This window comes from Rhinolophus hipposideros (genome assembly GCF_964194185.1).
Source record: "Rhinolophus hipposideros genome assembly, chromosome: 9".
In the NCBI taxonomy this organism is placed as follows: Eukaryota; Metazoa; Chordata; class Mammalia; order Chiroptera; family Rhinolophidae; genus Rhinolophus; species Rhinolophus hipposideros.
The window spans coordinates 41,922,862-41,948,951 of record NC_138055.1 but is presented as its reverse complement, the minus strand read 5'-3'; the positions used below and the strand labels follow the sequence as shown (position 1 = coordinate 41,948,951).

Below are 26,090 nucleotides of genomic sequence, written 5' to 3'. Positions count from 1 at the left end.
TTCTGACTAGAGACTTCTATTCCTGGATGTAGTGCTGTAAAATCATGCACCCTTATCATTTATATTTCTGGGTAGTTGAGTAAGGTAAGAACTATTTTTGATATGCAGGAGCAAATATTGAAGCAGTAGGATTCCATGCACTTTCTGTCAGCAAAGGGATCAACTGCCAGAAGCCCCTGATAAGCCCCATTTCAAGCAAGCAAGAGTCTGGATAATACCAAACTACAGGACAACCATTAGTACATGTGAACTGGCAGTACTGCCAAACTGGATTACCATTCTTACCCAAAATAAACACCCCCAAAGTTAAACAAAGTCATCCATCTGCAAGGTATGTAGTAGGTTGAGCTAGTGAAAAAGATAGACCTTTTGATTTGCCAAAACAATTTTAAACTACTGCCATTTTCCTAAGCCAGAGGTTGAAAAGGTCAAAGGGAAGCTTTAAAACATGATAACATTGTCTTGGAGTTGGGGACATATGGTATTTTCTAAACAAATGGCAGACCGCATGAGTGTCAGATGAGCTTTGCTCCCACTCTGGAACCGCCCTGAGCATAAGCATGCCTCTCCTATCCTGACTTTACCACTCATTTGCTGTCACCAGGAAAAGTAGCTTAAACTCTCTGAACATCAGTTTCTCCATGTGTAAACTAATGAGACTGGTTCAGAGAGCAGATAGAGTATCTTGGTTCAAATGATCATTTCTCGAGGGGGGAGAAAAAGTATAGTAAAAATTTTATTAACAGTTTATGAGCCCATTCATTATCTTTTCTTAGTGGACAAAGTGTCAAATTTTTCAGGTACAGTCATAATTAGGTAAGGAAGTGAATCTTTAATAAGAAACGTCAAATGAGAACCAAAGTCACAGAAAGGATTTTGTTAAAATCAAAAGTTCGTTGTATCAATTCAGCAGCCATTAAATCGTTAGTATATCCTTAGAGTTTTAGGTGTGTTGGTCGCATCTCCTCAACTCTTAGGTTGAATCATGAAGTTGCATTTTGTGGGTTAGAAACAGTCAAGTATCATCAGTTTCAGCCTGTAGATATGTTCTCCATGGGAGCAACGTACAGTGCTCTGTGCTCCTCCCTCGTTCCCTTTAGCCCTTGGTAAAATGCTGGGCACATTTGTTCTTTGATAATATGTATTGAGAGTATTTTGAAGCAGAAAGTCTTTTTTTTGAAATCACTGAGCGCAATGTATTATTTTAAAAATGGGGAAACTAAGACACAAAGTTTTCAGAATTGTCATTTTGATGTTAAGAATGACTCTAGTGAGACATTATAAACAGCACGTCTTTAATATGCTTTGAATATTCTGCCTACTGGTAAAAGGAACTAGAGTAGTTCTTAACAATTGAAGTTAGCGAAAGGAAGTAAGTGTGGTTCTCAAAATTCCTAAAACCTAAAAGCGTATTCTTCTTTTGCCATTCTTGTTGAGAAAGATGTTAACATTTTGGGGGGAAAAATCTTTTTAAAGGGTTAATGCTAACAAAAAAAACTTAATCCATAGGGACCTGGCAACAATAATACCGGAATATAAACATCTGTGTCTGAAACATGTGTCTGATCTGTGTCTGAAACATGATCCCCAAATGTATTACTTTGCTGTATTTGATAAGCTTCAGTCCTCTAAAAGGAAGCAACCTCCACTTGTAGATTTAGTTACTGTTTATAGAAAGGTGTCGTGGCTTAGCAAAATTAGAAATAGACTAAGTGGAAAGATATTTATAGGTCATGCTTTTGACTTAGGTCTTAAACACTGTGAAACCCTCCATTTTTAGTGAAATGTCTGCCATTTTAATGACAGAATCATCACATTTTTGACCATCTGGTTTAACATTTGTCAATAACAGCTTATATTGAAACCTACAAAACCTTCAGTAATACAGTACAGCATCCTGTCTTTATAAATGATGAAACTGAGGCCAATGAATTTAAGCCCAATGAATTTAACTTATATGTCATGGAAACAAGTTGGGACTTGGCTGTCTAGTACACTCTTTTGCCTATTTTTATCATTTGTTCTCCTTTTAATTGCAAAATCTTTGCCTCGTGTGTATACCTTTTCAAAAATGGGGTAAAGATTAAGTAAATAACGCTATGACCTTAGTGCTTGGAATGAAGTAGAAGATTTTTATTGACATGATGACATGTTATGTGAATATGTTTAGAAGTTGTGTCCAGATTTGATGACCGTTGAGCAGTTGATACAGATCCCAGGACAAGTCTGTCGCACTTGTACAAATTTGCCAGTTTTCCGATTGGAAAGAAGATCAAGAAAAGCTTCACCGCAAAGGCCTGTTGGATAAATGGCCTGAGTCTTACAGTTTTGTTTTGTTTTTCCCCTGATAGAAACATGAGTTCAGCTGGTCCTGATGGGAGGAAATTGATGAGAAGGTGTGATGGACTGATTGACTCCCTGGTCCATTACGTCAGAGGGACTATTGCAGATTACCAGCCAGATGACAAGGTGATGCAAGAGCTAAATATCTTACATGTTGAATTACTTATGTTGTCTAAGATTCTTCAGAGTATTCTTTCTTAATTTATTTAAGTATAATTGGTAGTACAACAGAGTAGTCTTGAAGTAACGGCCTGAGTTTAGCTTTATTCAACTCATTTGCTAAGCTTAAGATTCCCACACATGCTTAGATATATTGAAATCTGTCTAGCCCCATTTTTCTTTCGACTTTCCAGACCCAAATTTCCAGCTGTTTATTTAACAACTTTGTAGATACTCGAAAGGAGCCCAAATGCTACATGTTCAGCAATGAGCTTAAATTCATCTCTTTCCTCATTCCTAAACTTGCTCCTTCTCTGTATGATCCTTCTTAATAATTATCACCGTCACCAAATAAAAATAGAAACCTGAGTAATCTCAAACTGTCAACCTTTCTCTCACATCCCACACCCACTGAACAACTAATCATGTCCCTTCTACCCCTGAAATGCCCTTTGGTTTATCCACTCCTCTCGAGTGCTACTTCTGCTGCCCTAGTTTGTGCAACTTTCATACTGACTGGTCCCTACAAACATCTCCTCCCATTTTACAACTCCACATGGCTACTAAGTTATGTATCTAAAATACAGAATCTATCTGAACATACTCTTTAAAAAGTAAACTAGAAAGGCTCTCTAGTGTTTTAAAAAATTCAGCCTTTCCTTAGCATTGTGCTCGTAACCATTTATGATCTAGCCTTAGTCTTTCTAGCCAGACTCTTTCCACTCCCCCAGGCTCCCAGATGTCCAAACATCCAGTCAACCTTGTAAGATCTAGAGCCGAATGAGTCCTGTGATATCACACCTGCAAAAGGCATGCCTATATGTATATTATCAATATTTATGTTTTGTTGTCTCAGGCCACAGAGAATTGTGTGTGCATTCTTCATAACCTCTCCTACCAGCTGGAGGCAGAGCTCCCAGAGAAATATTCCCAGAGTATCTATATTCAAAACCGGAATATCCAGACAGACAACAACAAAAGTATTGGGTGTTTTGGCAGTCGAAGCAGGAAAGTAAAAGAGGTATATCGGGCGCACTTTGAAAAATAAGTGTGTGTGTGTGTATATTTCTGAGGACTTAGTATATGTCAGGCACCATTTTATGTTTTTAATCCTTACACCACACCTGCAAGGGTGTGTATTATTTACTCTCATTTACTGATGAGGAAACAGGTACAGGAAGGTGAATCAGTTTTCCCAGACCAATTCAGCAGATTAGTGGAGGGGATGGAATTCTATTCCAGGCAATCTGGCCCCAGCTTTACATGGTTAGCCTTTAAATCATACTGCTTTGTGCCCTATAGCTTAGGAAATAGGCACCATGCAACATGGCCAATGGTATGTAAATGTTTAACATTAAAAGCAGCCCTGATGTTTGCATTTGGACATTCTGAAAACAAACTTTGGACATCCTAAAGGCAAACCCATAAGAAGGAGTACTGTCCATGCTGGCATTTCATGAAAACTGAAAGAATGTGACCTCTCTTACTCCTCAATGTACAATGGTGTTTGTGAACTTGGGTAACAACTGGTAAATTTAGAATCCTGATGTGATCCCAGACCTCTTCACTAGACTCTGAGAGAAGAGGCTTGTTTTGCTTATCTTCAGAGTGGTTGTGACTAATTTAGCTTTTAGTTTAACAGCAGCCTGAAAACTATTCTGGAACAGCCTATGCTTAATTCTCTGAGTTCTTTCTCACTGTGAAATGTAAAGTTGGGGTGTACGGGACGTTGCTAGGGAGAAATCATCATGGGCTAAAAGTTAAGTGATTGGAAATCATACATATTTGCTTTTCCAGTTCCATTTCAAGGGCTTCTTCTTATGCAAATTATTACTCTCTCTAGACTAGATAGTATTTCTGGTCTCTTGGTTTGGGTATGGAATTGTAGAAAACACTTACAGGCGTTAATTCTGGATTTCATCATATGTGTGGTTAGCAATACCAGGACATGCCTATGCCAGAGGAAAAAAGCAATCCCAAAGGCGTGGAGTGGCTGTGGCACTCCATCGTGATACGGATGTATCTGTCCTTGATCGCCAAGAGTGTCCGAAACTACACCCAGGAAGCATCTTTAGGAGCGCTCCAGAATCTCACGGCAGGAAGTGGACCAGTGAGTATCATGCCTGTTTTTCTACTTTTTAAAATAATGACATTGTAGACACACCTACATTAGGTTCAGAGATGACACAGTGAGCTAAAAGCAAAAGTTTTCAGTCAAGACAGTTTATAGGAATCGCCAGAGAGTTGGAGCTTTCCAGGACTTTCAGCCTCAACTACTGTCAAGCCAAGTCACTGCAAGTAAAAGACTCATAAAAACTGATACCAGTCAGAGCTCTTTCAGTTGCAAGTCTCAGAATACTACCTAAACGGGCTTAGGCAAAAAAAGAGGAATTCCTTGGCTCGTATAACTGAAAAGCCCAGGATGGGTCTTCTTTCTGTCATGACGTGACCCAGGATGGGTCTTCTTTCTGTCATGGCGCAACGTAAGTGCCCCAGGAATTGTAATTGTGTCTCTCTATCTTGAGGCTCCGTTTTCCTCTGTTGGTTTCATTCTCAAAGGCTCTCCTCACATTGTAGCAAAGATAGCCATGAGTGATTTCAGGCTTAGATTTTATCCAACCCAATGTCCCCCAAGAGAAGAAGCGACTCTTTTCCCAGTAGCTCCATTAAGAGCTCAGAGAATGAGTCTCACTTACCCATTTCTGAACCAGTACCTGTGCTTGGAGCCTGTGATGTTCTGATTGGCTGGGTCTGGGTAACATGCCCACATGTGACTTTCAGGGGCATGGGTTTGAGTGGCCAAGAGTCACTTACACTTGTACCACTGAAATGGTAAAGGAGTAGCTCCCTAATGGAAAATCAAAATGTTATTACCAAAAGGAAGAATGAATGCTGGGCAGGCGAACACAACAGATGTTCACTGCAGTATGGAGTTGGAAAGGACATCTGTGCTTTTGGGTCCCAGAAATTCAACTACAAAATACATAGCTGATTCTCTTTACAGATGTACTTACTTTAAACTAGCAAAGTCAAAATATATCAAACAGTAAAAGCTTATTCCCTTCCTCATGTATTTCACACCTTGCTACATAGTTAGCAATTCTATAAATACTTAATTATTTGAACTAAGCTTATATTCCTTGCCTTGATCATAAAATGATTAAAATAAACTCCCCCCAAATAGTTCGTTATATGGCCAGTTTCCAAGTATCCATCCTTAATAGGGAAAAGCACTCCTGTACATAACAAAAATATTATTTATTCTTTACTTGAGAAACCATATTCATTCTTTCACGTGTTTACACAGAGGCTTGCTCTGTTTTTGCATAAAACTGAAATATTAAAAACAACATTTCTCTTATCTTAGCACTGTGGTTAAGAATACGACCAAACTTTTAATCTCTTTGCTTTTCTGCAAAATGTACCTGTGCACAAAGAGAAAGAAACGAGGAACTACCAGGGAGCTCTGAATGACACAGGGACATTATCATTTTACCTTCCATTTCCTTTGCTAGGTTTCCCAAAACCATTTCTTTTCACTTTCCCAGACTACAGAAGCCCTCTTATTAGCTACCAGCCAACTTACAAGAAAATGCCAGAAATTAAATTGCTGTGTGTTTATATTTAAGCTTTCTGTGCTCTGAATATGGTTCAGTATGAGTGATCCCTTTAAGCTTGGATTTTAGTCTCTTCCATTCCAAGATCTCTCATGGAATCCAAACAGTCCAGAGATATAATTTATTCCCTAGATCCAAAGTTTCTTCAATCATGTATTAAACAAACATTTTTTAGCACCTACTACGCAACAAGAGCTAACCTACTGCTAAGTATACAGTGGTGAATAAGATGAAATCTCTGTGTTTCATAATAACCTAGCTTGGACAAACAGATAAACAGAAATCTAAAGTACTGGGAAATTCCACATTTTAAAAGGGATCCAAGCAATGGAGATATCTTCATAACTGTCCTAATTGTGTCAAGGCATTGAAAATCATCACTAACCTTAGACCAGTCCAGTCCCCTGAAGGGAGGCCTACACTTTAGAGTTGAACTTTATAGGAGAAATCATCAGCAACATGGGACAAGGATATAAGGAACCTTTGTTCTTATAAGTCATGAGATGTTTATTATTAAAATTTTGACTTCTATGTATAACTTTTCTAATTAAGACTTTTCCTAATTTTGTTGTGCTTAGGTGGTGTGATAAAAAAAATACTTGGTTTTGTAATTTCTAAAAGGAATCATTGAATAGAAAAACATGATAAGCAAGCCATTACACATAATTCTAGAAAATATCCAGTCCATAAACCTTGTGTACATAACTGAGCAGTTGATGGCCATGTGCCTTCAGTGACAAAGAACCTAAGCTGAAGTGAATAGCTTCCTGAAAGATAATTTAAGTGTCAAATTATGACATATCTTCTAGTCAATAAAACTACATTAATATAAACTTTTAATAGTTCAGCTATAATGGTCATTTTAATAATAAGTAAGGAAAGGGGATGGATCAATAAAACTTACCCATTTAGCAAACTAAGTACAGTGTAGGGTATAAATTTACACGTACAGTATAAATTAAAAGTGTAATATAAATTAAAAGATTAAGGCATAAACTTTCAGTTGTAAGATAAATAAGTCCCGGCAATAAAATGTACAGCATGATGACTAGAGTTAACAATACTGTATTCTGTATTTCAAAGTTGTTAAGAGAGTAGATCTTAAAAGGTCTCATCACAAAAAGGAAAAAGAAAATATGTTAACTGTGTGTGGTGATAGATGTTCACTATAATATGTGTATATTTCATAATATATACATATATCAAATCATTATATTGTATACCTAAAACTAATACACTGTTATATGTCAGTTATATCTCAATAAAGTAAATAAATACATAGATTAAACATCACATGTTAAAAGTCATTGAAATAAACAGTTTTCAAGTTTCTAAAACATTTTAAAAGTGCTTAATTTGATACTCGTTGGGAAAAAAAAACCTATTCCCTATCTTAAAACTTACTGAAAATCAGTTCCAACAGCAATGAGAATTCAATGTGAAAGGCAGAACAATAAAGCTTCTAAGTGGTAATATAGAAGAATATCTTCATGATCTGGAATAGGGAAAGATTTCCTAAAAGTGGACACAAAAAGCACTAACCATAAAGTAAATATTTTATAAATTGACTACATTAAAATTAATAGTTTATGTTATTATGCCATCAAAAGACAATGTTAAGAAAGGAAAAAGGCAAATTACAGAGTAAGAAAAGATTTTTTTTTAACATACGTAAGTAACAAATGTTGGTATCTAGAAAAAAGGAAAACTTCAAGTTAACAATGAGAAGATAGACAATCCAATAGAAAAATGGACAAGAGACTTGAACAGGTGTTTCAAAAAGGCCAATACTCCCTTGAAAAGGTGTTCAACCTCATTAGTCATCAGGACAGTATGAACTGGAAGTGCTATTTGCAAACAGTTGACCAACTAATTAGCAGTCATTCTCACGTATCCTTTAAAGCTGGAATATAAAATCTCTATTAGACAAGTCTGATTGTTTATTTTCCTTATTGAGCCAATTCTAAAGAATTTACTGCATTCTTCTGCAGACTTACTTATTTCCCTCCATGACTCAGAATTAATAAGACTATGCTATGTGTTTCTTTAGCTGGGCAAACATTTGAGGATCCGGACTTCATCTAGACTTGCATGTTTCCAGTGGTTATTTTTATGTACAGTCATCAAAGGTCTTTATTATATATAAGAATATAGCATTGAATGGTATAGTATGCTCGAGCTACATAGAACACAAGAGTTTAATTTTAAAAGGAAACATTTTAAGAAATAAGTGTCTTGTGACTTTTTAATCTGTCTTGATTCTCATCAAGCACCTTCTGAGGTGATAGTAAAAATTCTGAAAAACTTGATGGCATATTTATTCATAGAGTTCACATCAATAAATGTTTACATAGCACCTATCATGTTCTAGGCACCATGGCAGGCACTGAGGGGGAGAAAAGGCAGATAAGATATATTTCCTCCTTTCAAGAAGCTTATGTTCTAATAGGAGAGATACACAGTTTTGTACAGTGGTAACCTAAAAAATTTGGGAGTAATGGTAAGGAAAGAGAGGAAAGAAGATGGCAGGCTATGAAGGCCTGTATGTGCCATGCTAACATTTCAACATTATTCTGAAGGCAATCGGGAATGATTACAGGGTTTAAACATGAGGTGGAACATAATCAGATTACATTTTAGAAGGATCATTCTGGTGTAAAGCTTAGAAATCCCCACGGGTGTTGAAGAAACAGCAAGTTGACTAGCAACATTTGATTCCTAGTGGAGATTAATAGAGACCAAATATTTGCAGAAGTAGCAACCTGCAAATGCACTATTTAGCGATATTTGGTGACCAAGTATAAAATAAGTTTCACAGTTGTAGTGGGTGGGTGGACAATAAACTATGATGCTAAGGGTATTGAAAAGATAGCATTTGATGTGATGGTTCATGTACCCTAATCTAACTAAGAAAGAAAGTTAAAGCAAGAGAGAATTGATAACTTGAGGTGTGGGGAGTAAAGCTTGAGATAAAGGGACTGGAGTTCTTGATGAGGCTAAAGAAGATATATGGTAGGAGTAAGGAGGAGAGAGCCAGGTGAACAGGAAGTTGTGTTCAGAGTTAATGCTGGAGTTTATGTTTTCAAAGTCAAGGTATTTTTGAGTGAATACAGGTTCTGTGTGATCACGGAAGTGAATGGCTGATGTACGAAAGAGATGGAGGCAGTGACTTTTAGGAAGTCTGAGAAATGTGAAGTAATTAATATGGTCATCCACAACGGAATCAAGGCAGAAAAGATTCTGAGCCTCCAGTGGATGTTGCAAAAGGACCAATGATATGCCTTGAAATGACAAAGTGGGATGGGAGTGATAGAGCTGGATGGCAGTGACTCAGAAGAGCAGAGTTTTGCATAGGAGGGCAGACATAAACATCTAGACGGGCCCTTGGGAAGAGAGAGGAATGCTAAACTACATCGCTGCCCAAGACTCAGGACTTGTGCAGAATAAATAGCCGCTTCTCTGGATGGCGTACAGGTTATCAATTCTTCTAAGAAGAGAGCAAATAGTCAAGTGGTATGTTTTGCAAATTAGTGAAAGGCAAAGTGTAACTGTTTACAATAAAACAAACATTCTAAAATAGTGGTTATTCACTAAAAGTTATGGGCCCTATCTCTGAGAAAGTTTATTATAAACACACAAACGTAGTTTTACAGACTTCCTGTCCCTTCCGTGAAACCTATCCTGGACCATATAATGAGAGCCCCTGCTCTGAAAGGTTCAGTGGAGAATGGAAGAAGGGGGGGAACAACCTGCAGGAGGGAGGAGGAAACAAGCAGTGTTTCAATAAGATAAACACAGGAGATAAGCACCCTGAAGAATGGTCGTGAATTACAGGATTTTCTGGCATGGTGGCCTCAAATTAGCTTCAAATAGAAATCTATAAAGTTACCAACACAAACTAAGGCCCCCAGTATTGTTGGAGGTTTGTTGATGCTAGGAAGGGTCTAGTTGGAACGCAGACCCCCCGAAAGTAGGTGAGCAGCCTAATTCCAATAAGCTTTGTGTCTAGCGAACCTGGGCCTGGACCTAGACCAGCAGCTTGTGCATGCAGCCTCTGATACAGAGCACAGAATTACAAATGACCTAACTAGCCTTCCAGTCTTTTCTTTAAAAGCCCAGTATTTCTGTCAGAATAAACAGGCTTTTTGGAAATGAATAAATAAGTTTATGAAAACATGTAAAATGCCAAAATTTGAACAAGAAGAAACAGAAAAAAATGAATAAGCCATTGAAATAATAATCAAAGACATCTCACTTTAGAGTTTTTCTCAGCTCAGTTGGCTTTCCAGTGAAATTCTACCAGAAGCACAAAGTTGAGATTATTCTTTTATTATACAAATAGTTCAAGAAAATAGCAAAAGGGAAAACATTACCCAACTCATTTTTTGACGTTAGTGTAACTGATTCTAAAACATTTTTCTTATATTCTTTACACAGTGATAAACTGAAAATGTGAATGAAGAACAGACTGACCAATAGAAAGGAAAGGAAAAGACAGGCTCATTTTATTTATAAACAGATGCAAAACATACAGTAGCTAACCAGATCCAGTGTTGTATTTAAAAATACTGCATAAACTGTTTGTATCCAGTAATTAAATCGAAAACCTAATAAGAACTTGAGGAAAACACCTTTAGACTGATTTCATCACAGCATTCGTTTTTAAAACATCTTGCTCAATCTCTAGTAATCGTACAGAAATGATATAACCCTGAAGTCAATGCGAATGTATTTATAGGATGTGTCTCACAAAACAGATGCCCATGTCAGTAGCTCAAACAGTTGTCCAGAAGGAAAATGGCCTTCAGCACACCCGGAACATGCTGCATATTGGGGACCCAAGTGTGAAAAAGACGGCAGTCTCCCTGCTGAGGAATTTGTCTCGCAATCTTTCTCTGCGCAGTGACATTGGTGAGTCCATACAGGTGTCTAGCTGTACATATTGAAAATACAAATGCAACAAAACATTGTCCTTATCACATTCTTTTTACAATGATAAACTGGAAATGTGAATAAAGAGCAAAATGTGATAATAAACCTGGCTTATGTGCACCCACCCAAACATCAAGGGTAGGCTTTCTCACTATGTCTCAAACAGAATTTTTTTAGTATCCAGCATTTTGTTTTGTTTTCATTACTACAGAAGAGAAATTCTAGACCATCCTAATAATTAGCAAGCCCCCAGCTGTGCCTGCCATCCAGTGAAGTCTTAAATCCATGTAGCTGTCTCTCAGAAGGTTCTCTGCCTGGCCTGCTTAAGCACCACTCTTCTAAAACATTAAACGCGCGCACACAAACAGTATCGTGTTTCCCCAAAAATAAGACCTGGTCTTATATTAAGTTTTGTTTCAAAAGATGAATTAGGGCTTATGTTCAGAGGATGTCATCCTGAAAAATGCTAGGGCATATTTTCTGGTTAGGTCTTATTTTCGGGGAAACATGGTAGTTGTTCACTTTAGAAGTGTGGCCATTGTGGACTAGAAACATGTGGACAGACACATAATCATTTAAAAAAAAGAAAGAAGCAGTCACTGAATATAGCAGACTCAGCATAGATCATTTTAGAATAAATGCGATGAAACACATGTACTCCTTTTTTGGAGAGTGTATTATTACTCTATCAGATAACAATTTTCATTTATTTACTGTATACCTAGAAATGTCTGATGTTTGTGGATCAAGTCAAAAACTACAAAATGAGACAATAGGAAGATGATGGTAACATTAATCATGCTTCCTAACACTCCGCAGTCACTTCTGACAACTTGAAATTCAGTTTTTCACAAAATTTCACTGAAATTATAAACAGATTTTTGTTTCTTTGTGTTTTTTTAATGGATTGGATTATTCTGAAATTACACACACAGCAGCCGCAGCAGACATATTGAAGCCTGTGGTTATGTTTTAATAATGTCATTTCTAAAGACAGCCAACCACACAACACTGGACAGGTGGTTTCATGCCTATTATAAGCATAAAGACCTGGAAATTTTTCAGTGACTCTGAAAGAAACCTTGCCATAGGCACTGTCATAATTATGAAAGTGTTTCTCTCCATTGTTTGTGCACTTTTGTGCTGCACTTCCATCAGGTGAATTATCCTTTGACTTTTTTTTATCTTTTCCCAAATGAAATGTTGACTCCAATTTTTAAAACAGTGACAATGAAAATAACTGCACTCTGCACATTCTGCATGTGCCGTCAGGGCAGAAATGCTGTCGGTCTCAGGGTCTACAGCCCTATAACTGTTGGGAAGATAAAGCTGGAGCTCCACAGGTTATGTAAGATGATTTCACTGGTAAACCTCCCATCCTTTGAAGGACAATAGTGAGAAGAGGCTTTAGCAAAATAAATGCAGTTTTTATATATGTCAAAAATATAATTTGAGTATAAGGACCCATCTTGATTTAGCATATTAACAACCAGGAATAAGTGAAAATCGCTGTGAAATATATGCTTTGTGCTTCTCTTGAGATTTCTCGGCCAAAACTTTCCACATGATGACCTAGAATGAAGTTAACATGTTTTACTTAAATTTATAGTAATAAATTTAAAACTTACATTTTCTTAAAAATTTGAAGATAGGCAACTGAATATGATGACAGAATAATGGATCTCATGCAGAAGACATGGGTCTGCATCCTACAATGCTACGTGGCCACCCATGTCACTTTGATGAGCCATTTAACTGCTCTAAACAGAACGAGATTAATAATCACTACCTAACAGTGTTTGCCCCGGGATCAAATGACATAATGTACAGTATTTGCAGGTAGCAGGAAGTATTTGGATACATGTCTAGAATCTCAGTTCGAGAGATGAATAAACTACATTTTTTCATTGTTACAGATGTTTTCAGACGTCCACCTAATATCTTGGCATTTTAAGGCATTGAGTGTAGGCATTAAATACAATCTCCCTCAACAACATGACATTGAGCTATAACACTCCAATATCATGATAAGGCCTTTAATTTTATATTTCACTATAAAGATTCAATTTTAATTGTCCCAAAGTGAATGTATTTATGAAGGCCCACAGTGTATGTGTGTGTCTATGTGTGTGTGTGTCTGTGGGTGTGCACACAGTGCCAGAAAAATGTATATACATATTAAGAAAGGAAAAATCTATATTAAAATTGTAGTACTCAGTAATACCGAAAACAAAAGATGAATACAGGGCACGTTTGACTTCTACAATTACAAGAGATAGAAGTGGTAGAAGAGGTAAAAGAGGAAGAGTGGTTACCATCAGTGTAATTTTAATTTCCTTTCTTAAAATGTGTATACATTTTTTGCACCCTCTCTGTAAATGTGTGTGTGTGTGTGTATATATGTCTTATATATATAATATATATACACAGAGAAAAGAAAGAGAAGCTATATTCTAGTATTAAGCTTTGTTGATGTAAACAGTTATACTACTTTTCTAAGAAAAACAAAAATGACACAAAATGTTAAAGACTCTCTCTTCTCTAATTCTCACTCCTCCTTACACATGACCCTACATTTCCACCTTAATATTGATCTACAGAATGGACATTCCTCCTGGTTGTAAGGAGGAGAGGTGGGGCTCTTTCATCAGAAGTCATTCTCAGTGTGTATTACCACACCCTGCAGACAGAGATTGATTGGACATTTTCTGTTGTGATTGTCCCAGACTTATTTCTGTGTCGTTGACCTAAATTCAGGGCAAGGGAAACTCGTGTTCTCAAGGCCTTTAATTCTGTGGTTTAACTATAACTCATATCTATTGAGAGCTTATTAGTGCAGGGTCTATGATACAGTTAACGTGTATTAACCTGTTTAATCCCTGAAAACAACCCTTTGAGGTAGATACTTTTATTACCCCATTTTACAAATTAGGAAAATGCAGCATAGAGAGATTACATAGGTTGGCCAGACCACAGAGCCATTAAATGGCAAAGACAGGACTGAACCTAAAGAAATGTGGCTTCAGAAATTGGGATCTGAGCTCTTAACACTATGCTGTGAGGCTTAAACAACAGTGAAAAAAAAGTGCTCTGGCCTCTGAGCAGAAGGTATGTCTTTCCTGTCAGGTGCAAGGATTATCACAGGATGACATATTGTTGAGTGTCCTTTAAAGAGTACTCTGTTTTAGGCATAGTGGTCAATGCTGGAAATCCAGAAATGCATTCACTAAGTGTCCTCAAAGGAACCCATTGGAATACAGACAGGCACATAACTAATTACAATCAGTATTACAGAGAGAGAAGTGCAATTCCAGGTGCCACATAAACTCATGTGAAGAAATTAAATTAAGCTGAAGTTTATATGACAATAACCACAACACTGTATTAAAGAGCAGTGAGGAGCAACAAAAACAAGAAAAGGGGGCCAGCCTGGTGGCTCAGGTGGTTAGAGCTCCATGCTCCTAACTCCAAAGGCTGCCGGTTCGATTCCCACATGGGCCAGTGGGCTCTCAACCACAAGGTTGCCAGTTCAATTCCTCGACTCTCGCAAGGGATGGTGGGCTGCTCCCCCTGCAACTAGCAACAGCAACTGGACCTGGAGCTGAGCTGCGCCCTCTGAAAGGACAACAACTTGAGTTGGAAAAAAAAAAAGTCCTGGAAGTACACACTGTTCCCCAATAAAATCTTGTTCCCCTTCCCCAGTAAAATCTTTAAAAAAAAAAAAAAGCGGGGGGGGGCAGAAGAAGAGCAAAGCATGCTCTCTGTCTTTTAAGGAGAGTTCGAGGAAAAGTCGTTCAAGGAAAAGAAGAAAATGTATGTGAAAAGAATTATTGCAAAGAATCAAGTACAAATTCATATCGCCCAAAATATATACCGTAGGACAAGTTATGATGAAATTGTCAGTTATTAATACTGCTCTTGTTACTACAAAAGAAAACCAAACTAAAACCGTATCACCAAGAACTTACATAGTGAAAAAAAATTAATTTAAAGTAGTCTCTCTTTTTTTGATAATGGTATTTGTGCATTAAAAAAACTTTGGACAGTACAGATAACTTTTTAAAAATATTTTTGGGTCACCATCAATACTGTTGTAGAAAAACAACTTCTATTAATATTTTAGTGTATTTCTTCTAATGTATCTTACGTATTTTCTTCCCTAATTGTATATTCTTTATATAAATAAGTATACAGGTTTTTCATATAGAATAGTAACAAATATTTTTTTATTTATATGCTTCATAGATATGTTTTAGGATGCATAATATTCTTTGCAGATGTATTTTAGTTAATTATATTCTATTATTGGGATACTTAAGCTTTTTATAAATATAATTTTTCATTTATATGTAATACTATAATAAAGATATCTGCATAAAGCTTTTTTCCATTTTTAAAGTGATGTCTTTAGGATGAATTCCCACAAGTATGAATGTTTTTAATATTCTTGACATTTCTGTCAAATTGCTTTCTGAAAAGACTTCCAATGTGCTGAGCACAGGGTATCATCTTTTAAAAATTCCTTTTAAATTTTGAGTATTAGAGAGGTTACATCTTTCCGTATACTTGTTAACCAGTTGCATGGCCTTTCTAAGATGTTCTTTACCCAAAATGTATAGGGATCTTGAGATTAAGAAACAATCTTTTTAATCGAGTGTTCTTTTTTGTTTCATTTTTTAGCCAAAGAAACTCTACCTGATTTGGTTTCCATAATTCCCAACACCGTTCCAAGTACTGACCTTCTCATTGAAACTACAGCCTCTGCCTGTTACACGTTGAACAATATAATCCAAAATAGTTACCAGAATGCCCGGGATCTTCTAAACACTGGGGGCCTGCAGAAAATTATGAGCATCAGCGCAGGCGATGCGTAAGTCCTTTAGTATCTGCCCATCAGCTGTCTCCCTTTTCCCCACCACCACCTCCATATGTAAATCTAGTTGTGATGATTCGGTCATTGGGCAACAGGGCCAAAAGCAAGATTGTAAAGCTGGGCCAGATCATCTGCTCCAGGCCTTGGTGATCAAGCAAGTTTGAAAAACTGAATCCTCCAAGTCAAATAGTTGCCCGTTCTCTTCTAAAATATTCAAAGATAGTTGAACTCCATAGCTTCCCTGGGTAGTGCATTCCAGCATTTTATTGACCTGATGAATTAATTTTTTCCCAGAACTATAGCTGTGATTTAAGAGCAGCAGAATGTAGAAAGAGTAGGAGTCCTATGGACAGGGAATGCCCTTTCCCTCACTTGGATCGGTGGAGCCAATGTCACCCAAGGTGGCTTAGAAGAAGCAGTGAATACACAGGAAGTGTTATCACTTGCTTTCTTAATTTCCTCTATCACATCTCTTATTGTTCCCTTTTGAGAATGTAAGGTTTCGTGCGTATGCATCATCCTAAATCCCTGTATCTGTCTTTAAATTTTTCCCATTAAAAAAGAAAAATAGGTGAGGAAGAGAATGAAAAACTTTGTATAATCAAATTACTATTCGTTAATTTATAGAGTGATGGGATCCAAAAGGAGCATAAAACTTACTATTTTTTTTTCTCTTTATACAATTCCGAATTGTTTAACTTGTTAAATATAAGTTACTTTTGTAAATAACCAAAAAAGAAAAGAAATGTTATAGCCCACTTCTAATGAGTTACAAAGCAAACGGATTTCACCTGTAGTCGATAGACACTTGTTTGGGCACACAGATGAGATTAGGAGTCTGTAGTATCCTGGAATGAACACACATGCCCTCTACCACTGACCCACCTGGTATAGACCCCTTGTGTTCTGCAGCCTTCCATCTGGCAAAGCCCACGCGAAGGGAAGATCACATTCAGAGTCACATGATTAAAAGGAGCACTGGTTAGAATGTCAGTTCTCCAAGAACAAGTAAGATTCCCTATCCCAAAGCATGGCAGATAGCAGTTCCTCAGTCTTTGTGGAAAGAAAGAATTATTGCTGTAAAACAGAAATGACTATTCCAAGTAGTTATCTAACCTTCTACACAATTCTCCATAAGACCATAGGATTTTAATTATTAGCGTATTCAGGCATAACAAGCACATGGGAATACACCATCACTTTTGGAAACTTCTATAGCTTAGCAACGTACAGGATGGGCTGCTCGGTTACTTCTTTGTTGCCCTGACTGTCCATTTGTGAGCCAGTCTTCACACGCCCTGTCTAAAATAAAGGTAAAAAATAAATAAATAAGTTAACAAGGAGCTCCTACCAGTTCTGTGTGCTGCTCCTTCCTTTCTAGAATGTTGTATAGCTGACCTGTAATTTATGGTGTCAACCTAAAGACAGAGAGAAAATGAGACAAGCTCAAATTATCAAAATTTGAGTTCATTCTGGAATAGCAGAGGAATTGCAATTTGGAAACACATGCTGTAACAAGTTACTGGGGAATCTGCTGAAGGTTTGGGGTGGGCTGTATTTATGGGCAAAGAGTGCAAAGAAGAAGAAGCCCGTCCAGAGTCCAAGCAGTAACTTCATTGGCTTGGGGATATGGAGGGATTCTTGGAGGATGTTCACTGGTCAGGAGATAAGTCTAGGTCTTGTCTAGTCTTGTCTAGTCTACTAGATAAGTCTTGTCTTCTGTAAATCGGGCATTTACAGGAAATCTGGTCTCTCAGTTCTGAAGGTCCATTCTTTTCAGGGGGCACGCATGGCATTCTCCATTTCATATCCGCCGGTTCCATTTTAGATTGAAATCCTTTCATATGGGATGGCCTGGGAACCAGTTATCATGTACAACATTTTTTCTGTGAATAAATGAGTTCCCAGTATCAAAAAAAACTACTTATAAGTAAACTTTATGAAAATGACAGTTTTGTGAAGGGGAGGAAAAATAATTTTCTTTCTACCCATCTAGGTTCGTGGCTGAGACACCCCTGTTATAAAAAAGACAGATTAACAGGAGAAACTCCAGTTTAATAACATGTATACCTCCTGTATACATACGAGAGACACAGGAAAATGGAGCTCCTCAAAATGACCCAAGCTTCCACCTTAAATAACTCCATCTAAAGACCAAAGATGTTGGGGTTGGGGAAGTAGCCAGTTATGGGAGGTTACCAGGAAAAACAGAGCGAACTAGGGAATGGTTGTTATGCACATTTAAGTCCTTACCTTCTCCCTTGATTAGAGTTTCTAAAAATTGGGAATCATCCTTCACTTCCTGCTACAGAGGGGGAGATACTTTTTACAAATGGGGATTTCCCTCATAAGTGTAAATGTTTCTTACCAAAGGGTAACTTTTTGGGTTTTCAGAGCTTTTCCTATGTCTGCTTCTTCTTTAAAATAATCAGCCTAAAATAGTTTTTATGCCAAAGAGGCATATTTTGGGTTGGTACATTCTGCTGCCCTTCACTTGGGCCATTTAAGAACTTATTCCAATTTTAAATATTAGAGACCCATAGATTTATTAATACTTCGGTTATAAGCCAGCTACTCTGACAAGTCCTTGAGGTACTAAAAAAAAAATCTGGAAAGTGCTGATTTGACTTACCCTCCCTGCTAGGGTGGTATGGAAGAGAAAGAACCCAGCATGAGCTTCTCCATACAGTTTTGCATTCTTTGTTCTTGGTTACATGTTTAAAAACTCTTATGATAGGAAAAATAAAAGATTTGTTTCTTTATTAAAAGAAAAAATTCAGCCATGTGGTAGTTCAGGTGATAGAAGAGAAAAAGATCAAAGAAAACATTCTCTCCTCAGCCAGAAACAGGAAATTTAGGACAAATTTAAAAGCAGAACATCAAAAACTAAATACAGTGTCAAATTCAGTGGTAACTTGGATTTAAAACAGGGATATATTCTCCATTTGCTCTATACAAAAAAAAAATTTTGAAACTATTTTAATAAATGCTCCAACAAGAATCTATTGAATTAACTTGAAAAAATTACTCCTACCTTCGTAGATTCACTAAGTCTAAGAGGTAAATACATATTTTCAGTCATACTTTCCTGCATTTTCATTCTATATATATTATAAACATACAAATATATTTCTATTCCATAATAGACGGTGTAAATATACAAATGAAAATTGTATTCTATAAATAAATCCAAGGATTACTAACATGTCTAAGGATATATTCCTTGTAAATATCAGGAATTTGCTGTATTAACTGTTAGCACTATGCTCGTAGTGTAAAAAGATTTTTTTTAATAATTTTTTTAAAAAGTGGTCCCTGGCCTATTTAAGGTCCCATTTTATTCTCTTATCATTGTGAGTGGCCAGACTTAATGGATGGCTACTGAGCAACAGCAATTAAAGAAGATTGAGGGGACATGCAAAGGCCACATCCAGAAGGCTCACATGTTCTCACTGATCTGGGAATGTCCTTTTCTTCGTTTCAGCTATGCCTCCAACAAAGCAAGTAAAGCTGCTTCTGTTCTCCTGTATTCTCTGTGGATGCACACGGAACTCCATAATGCTTACAAGAAGGTAAGAGTGCTTAAAAGGCATGTGTCATGGTTAGCAAAGCCAGATCATAATGCCCCTCTGACCGACCCTGATAAGAAGTCACTAAGAACTGTATTTTTGTGTGTGAAAATGTTGATACCTTTCACATCTTTGTTTGCTTATTCCAAAGGCTCAGTTTAAGAAGACAGATTTTGTGAACAGCCGGACTGCCAAAGCCTACCACTCTCTTAAAGACTGAGGAAAGTGACAGAGTACTCTCAAAAATGCCAACCTCATCATTCTCAGCCACAAAAGAAGTCCCAGAGGAACACGCCTATTTTTCTACTTCCCCGTCCAAGAAACTTTTAAAAAAGGGCATGCCTTGTTTATATCCTTTTTTATTTCTGTGGCCCCAAGAATCCAGAACACAAATAATCAGAATATAATTTTATTAGTCTTCCAGAAGATTTTTACAAGTTTGCCACCTGTAGATACTAGCAACAGGCTCGACTTCACCCTCTGCAAATAGCAGCAATCAGAGCTTATAATGTATGGCCTCTTGGAACCAAAATGTGAACTCGTGGAATGGACTCAGAATAAATGAGGAAATACTACTGTTGTAGTATTGCTAGGATTTCAAAAGTTTGATTTACATTCATATTTTCTGATTTCCATGTTTTGTCACTCATATGCACATTGCTTCACCATTGAGCCATGAGTATATTGTTCTGCAGTGTTGAAACATAATGGAAATGAGAAATATTTGTGTGCTTTTTTTTACTTTATGCTTATTTTTAGCCTCTTGAATTTTTTTCTCTGATTTTAAATGAACTTAAGAAATTTAGATCACAGAGCATGCATGACTGTAAGAAGAAGAAAATGAAAGGTAGAGATCATAGCAGATTTAAAATCTTTTCCCCAGAGAAAGGCAACTGTGGTTATAAAGTTCAGTGTTTCCTCTAAACACTGCATAAATGAGATTTTTTTGCTCAAGGAAATACCTTACCTATAACAACAGCATTAAATGCAAATCTCTTCTGTATAGTAGCATTCAATGTAATTTATTTCCCGGACTTTTTCAACCACTACAATGGGCTGGTGGAAGAATGGACTCTACATTTAGCTACAAAAGGAACCAAGGCCTCTCCAATCGTTGGACCAGCCCAGGGCTCTGAAAACACAGATCATTCTAATGAATTACATTATCAACCATCCCAACTTTGCCCAGCATTTAAAAACTAGTACAGAGCCACTAAATCTCATGTGATCTTTCTCAAGCCATTATGTTAAGTCAAGGAAACTCTAGAGAAGAAAAATGAAACTATGAAACTATGACGGCCACTCAGAAGTGCTGTGAGAAATACTAATTTTTAAAAGTTGACATCATCAATTGAAGCAAATCTATATTAAGTGTTATTTTAACTGGATTGTGGTTATTACCATTCATATAGAATTAGTCTTCTCAACTGCACTTCTGTTATTTTTTGCTTTAAAAAAAAACAAACAAAAAAACCCTGACATTTGTTATAAGAAGGAAAAAGATGTTCATCTCCTTGGCCAGAAAAGTGTAATAGGAAATAAATCCCCATTTTCAATTTGAATGTGTATGTAAGTCTTTATTATATTTAGAACTTGAAATTTTTTCAATTTTAGAAGCTCAATGAAGAAGACTTAAGTTACTAACATAGTTCAAACTGAAATTCTTTAGATACCAATTTTTAAAATACTGAAAAGAAAAATTTTTTTCAGAGTTTTGAAAATAAACATTTGGAGTATATTTATTTCTCCAGATAAATGATGTAAAAGAAGTTTCTGTGTTTCTCAAGGCTTTAGTAGAGCCTTCAATAATATTAAACAAAATGAGGCAAAAACAACGTTGCCTGCATTGGTATCTGTGTATATCTGATTTATTTGTGTATCTTGGTATATGTGGTATAATTGACCTGACATTTGAGGATTCCAACCATATAAACTTCATCTTTAATTACTGAGCTGGGCCTTTCCGTTTATTTGTGCTAAGAATTCCAAAGGCCTGCCTGCTGCTTCCATGTCAGGAATTCTTAAAAGTCTTCTGGAACATAGGATATTGCTGCCCTGAATTTCTATAACTGGAAACATTTGTTTATATCTATCTGATGGAAATAACTAAAGGATTATCTAACACAATAGAGAGGAGATTAACATATCAAATGGGAAAATAAGTAGTGCGAGTAGATAAACCCTTTAAAAACAATGTAATCACCCTCTAAAGAAGCAATCTCCTAGAAGAAAAGGGAAATGGGAAATACATATTTATAATTTATATATACTATAGTTATAAATGAAATTTGCTTTAAATAACATGTATAGTGAACTTCCTGTATTGGAATGAGAAGGACTTCAGTATGTATTATGTACTTTGAGCAAAATTGCAGAAGCCTCGAATCACAGAATCTGAGGAGTAGGAGGGAATTTAGAGGGCATGTGTTCACGTCCTCCACAAAGGACATTCTTGCATCAGACAAGACTCCATTCTTATTTAAGTGACAGAAAAGAAAAATATACAATCATTCATTCAACTAATTCCCAACGTAACAATCTAACCACTGGCCCATCTTAAGACTCAGTAGCTGTTGCATTAATGTATTTGTTGTGCGAAGGAAAATAGATTTTTTGAAAAGGAAACAAATTTTTCAAAATAAAATTCTGCTTTAGGTTTAACATGTTAGTTTATAGTGGTACTGATTATATGTACATCTCTTATGAAATAAAACTTCTACCTTTTAAGGATTATACGAAAAAGGAAAACTTGCTTTTTTATGATATATTCATAGGAAAGAGAGATCAAAATGCCACACACTGGCATAAGAGCTGTTTAAAATATGAGCAGAAGGGACAGCATTCTGAAAGCCTTCATGTGGGAGACACCGTTAAAGAATGCGGCAGCATTTAGCCTGGAGAAGGGTGCTGTGTTACCTGTAAATGTGTGTGTGTGTGTGTGCACGCGCATTTTTTACATTTTATACATGAAAATAACTGAAAGCAGAGAGAGGTTAAGTCACATTCCAGAATCAATAGCTAAATAGTGCAGACCCCAGGTTGGGTGGCGCCTCCCTGGGGTTTTGTGGAAACTCAGAGTGACTGACTCATGTCTCCATGGTAGGAAAATGTGGGGATCTCTGGCTTGCCTCTCTTTGGAGAATTAAGAGGGCTGTCTAACAAGGGTTAAGAAGACTGGTTCTAGAACCAGCCAGCCTGAGCTCAAATTGTGACTCCTCTACTTACAAGCTGGGGTAAGTTTCTTACTCTCTCTGAGCCTCAGCTTGCCTTATCTGTTGTTATATGTGAATGATAGCAGTAGTTACCTCACTGGGTTGTTTTGAGAATGAAATGTTTTTATAATTATAAAGCACTTAAAATAGTGCCTGATAGTGTGTAAATACTAACTAAATTTTTTGGAGTTCCCTGGCTTGGGGGGATCTTTGCTTTTCTTTTTTAAATCCATCTCTTAAATTTCTGTTTTCAGTATGGTTGGTTAAGTTAAAAGCTCCATCCTTCTCCTCACCCTCCGATTTTACACACACACACACACACACACACACACACACACACACACACACACACACCTTGGAAGGCCAGGCAGAAATGAGAAAAATAAATGTGGCCCAGACAAGTGATTCTGAACGTCTGTTCCTCAGAACACAAGTCCTTTGGGGTATTTATAAGTGCTATGTGAAAAGGAACATCTCATACTGAAGTAAATTTGAGAAGAGCTGAGTTATACAAAGATCGAAAAGATCTTGACTGTTAGAGCATTTGAGATCCTGCTCCCCAGCATATGTTGTCAGTATCGCTCAATTAAATTCTTCTAAAAATTTAAAAAAGGGAAAGAGAAGGGAAGAGAAGGTAAGGTCTTCACTGTTAAGACTTCTCCTGAAGTGGGTTTCATCTTGATGTCAATATGGCTACACCGTTTTCTCCGGATACCATTTGCTTGGAGTATCAATTTCCACCCTTTCACTTTCATTCTATATTTGTCCTTGTAGCTGAGATGCGTCTCTTGGAGGCAACATATGGTTGGGTTTTGTTTTTTGATCCAGTCTGCTACTCTGTGCCTTTTTATTGGTGAATTCAGTCCATTTACATTTAGGGTGATTATTGATAGATGAGGATTTCCTATATCCATTTTGTCTTTTGTGGTATCTTGGTGTCTACATTGTTTCTTTTTGTTGCTGTTATTTTAGCATGGTGGTATTCTATGATTTTCCCCTCTGTTTGTTCTTTTTTTATGTTATATGTCTCAGTTCTGGAATTTTTTTGAGTGGTTACCATTAAGTTTATGTAAAAGAAAATTTCATATATCCAGTAGTCCTTTTTTTTCAGCATGCTTCTTATCTCCATTCCCCTTTGCAGATTCAGACCTTTACTCTCTCCCTTTTTATGTTTTTGTTGTCACAAGTTATCCCTGCTTATGCTGTGAGTTGATTTCTGAGTTGCAGTAGCAAGTTGTCTTTTTCTTCTCTTTTTCCTTTTTCTTAATGTTTTTATCTTCTTTACCCTTTATGTTTTATTTAAGTGTATAGTGCCCTATTTTGCGTAGAGGTTGCCATTTCCTGCTTCTGTCTATCTGGTTGTAATATCACTCATGGTTTTGTATTCTTTTGATTTTTTGTTTAAGGTCGAATAGCCTCCTTCAGTATTTCCTATAATGCAGGTCATGTGTTAGAAAATTCCCTCAGCTTCTGTATGTCTGGAAAGATCTTTATTCCTCCTTCATATCTAAAGGATATTTTTGCTGGATATATTATTCTTGGCTCATAATTTCTCTCTTTCACTGTTAAGACTTCTCAGAGTCCATAATATATGATGTGCTTTGTGAAATCCCCAAGAAGGAATACAGTATGCTACATGTCTCAATCCTTTTGTTTGAATCAATAAACCCTTTTTTTCTTAAATGACTCTTGAAGAAGCTAGGCTTCTGTGTTATACATCTTGACCCAACAGTGATCAGAGCCATGGACAAGAGGACAAAAGCTGTTTATCTGGTTCACAGTCTAGTCCAGGGGGGTAGTCACAAACAGTCTTTTAGTAAAACCTGAAAATCAGTGATTTCAGTAGATTGAGGACTAGTTTCTGAACATTTTGTTTCATTCCCACCTGGAGTGCTACTAATCTACAGACAGGGAGATAAGTCAGACGGTTGTCATTAGCCCAGGAGAGCAGGTTGAGACAGTGAAAAATATCCCTACATTCAGCTGATCAGACGACCTTATAAATCTTACATCAAGAAAAAGTTAAATCTCTAAGAAGCCTGGATTTCGCCTGTAAGACAATACATCTGGCAAGGAATGAAAAACAAGTACAAACTGTTGCAGATTTTTAAAACCATAATAGGATGTTCTTCCCAGTGACAACTAATCCTTTGGGTGTTTTCTTGTTCTAGAAAAGGGTTTCCATTTTTACATACATGTACTGAGCTCTTATTGCTGGAGCTGAGGACCGACGAGAGGCACTTTTATGAGGAAATGCCCCTGGATCCTAGTGAAACTGGTATCATTATGACAGACATGGTCACAGTTTAAGGTATACGTTGCTTTACCTGGGAGATGGAAAGGCATCAGCTGTGTGGTGAGGGTTAAGAAGCTCTAGACTCATAAAGATCTTCTGGAATAGGTGTCTCATAAAATAAGAAATGGTTAGAACGAGAAGCAGAGAATGAGAAGCAGAGAATTATTGAGAAGGAAGATACCTTCATTTTCAGCCAGGAGTTGTAAGAATTGACAATTTGTAATAAGAGTGCCTGAAAATTCTAATATTTAGAAAATTGACAAACATTTTTTTTTCCTCAGGGATTTGTTTCTTTTACCCATTGCTCTAGTTGGATATTTTTTTCAGTTCCTAATATAGAAAATAGAAGTAATCTATTTTTGTAATATTGCCTACAGAGCTTTTATAAGAATTATGTGTGAACATCCTAAGTATCATGTTCCCACTTCTTTTGGTGGCTCATACCTAAAGTGACCCAATTCCTCACCTCATGTTCTATTTCTCCTCCTTTTACTTTATCACTTAGGATGCTTCATTTGCATTTGAAAATCAAAAAAGTTTAACTCAGAGTGGTTTAATCAATAAATGTTTTTATTTTAACATAAGACATAAAGATCTTGCAACAGAAAGTTCAGGTGTAGACCCAGGAGTGGTTATTTTAGCAGCTCATTGAAGTCATCCAGAACCCAGATTCCTTCAATCCTTCTGCTCTGCCATCCTCAACATGTTAGTTTTTGACAACTGGTTGATGATTTCATGTTGGCAAAATTGTTGCAGCAGCTCCAAACATCCCATCTTCACAGAGCCATGTTCAGAGGCCAGAAGAGTAAACATTTCCCTTATATCCTTTTTTAATAAGTAAAGAAAATTTTCCCAGAAGCCTCCATCAGACATCTCTCATTTCATATTGCCTGGAATTACATCACATGTCCATTTGTAAATGAATTCCTGGTGAGAAAAATAAAACTACTATTGCTTTAGTAAACCAATCACATTTCACCCAGGGCTGGGCCTACATCCCCTGAGCCTCATGGATGGTTAATACTTGAACAAAGTTAGGATTTTATTGAACAAAGCAAAAGGGCTGCAGAGTAGTCACCAACATTGCCT

General features: G+C 36.8%; 1 protein-coding gene across 1 annotated transcript in view; it reads left to right on the top strand.

Moving 5' to 3' along the window:
• The window catches only part of PKP2 (plakophilin 2), a 78,110-nt gene extending 55,880 nt beyond the window's left edge, over nucleotides 1-22,230 (top strand). Inside the window, exons 7-13 of the mRNA XM_081059476.1 lie at nucleotides 2,352-2,469; nucleotides 3,359-3,523; nucleotides 4,439-4,612; nucleotides 10,877-11,030; nucleotides 15,732-15,921; nucleotides 19,409-19,496; nucleotides 19,645-22,230. Of these exons, the coding sequence (XP_080915602.1) occupies nucleotides 2,352-2,469; nucleotides 3,359-3,523; nucleotides 4,439-4,612; nucleotides 10,877-11,030; nucleotides 15,732-15,921; nucleotides 19,409-19,496; nucleotides 19,645-19,713 (958 nt within the window). The 3' untranslated portion in view covers nucleotides 19,714-22,230. The remainder of the gene's footprint in view (nucleotides 1-2,351; nucleotides 2,470-3,358; nucleotides 3,524-4,438; nucleotides 4,613-10,876; nucleotides 11,031-15,731; nucleotides 15,922-19,408; nucleotides 19,497-19,644) is intronic.
• The last annotated feature ends 3,860 nt before the right edge of the window (nucleotides 22,231-26,090 follow it).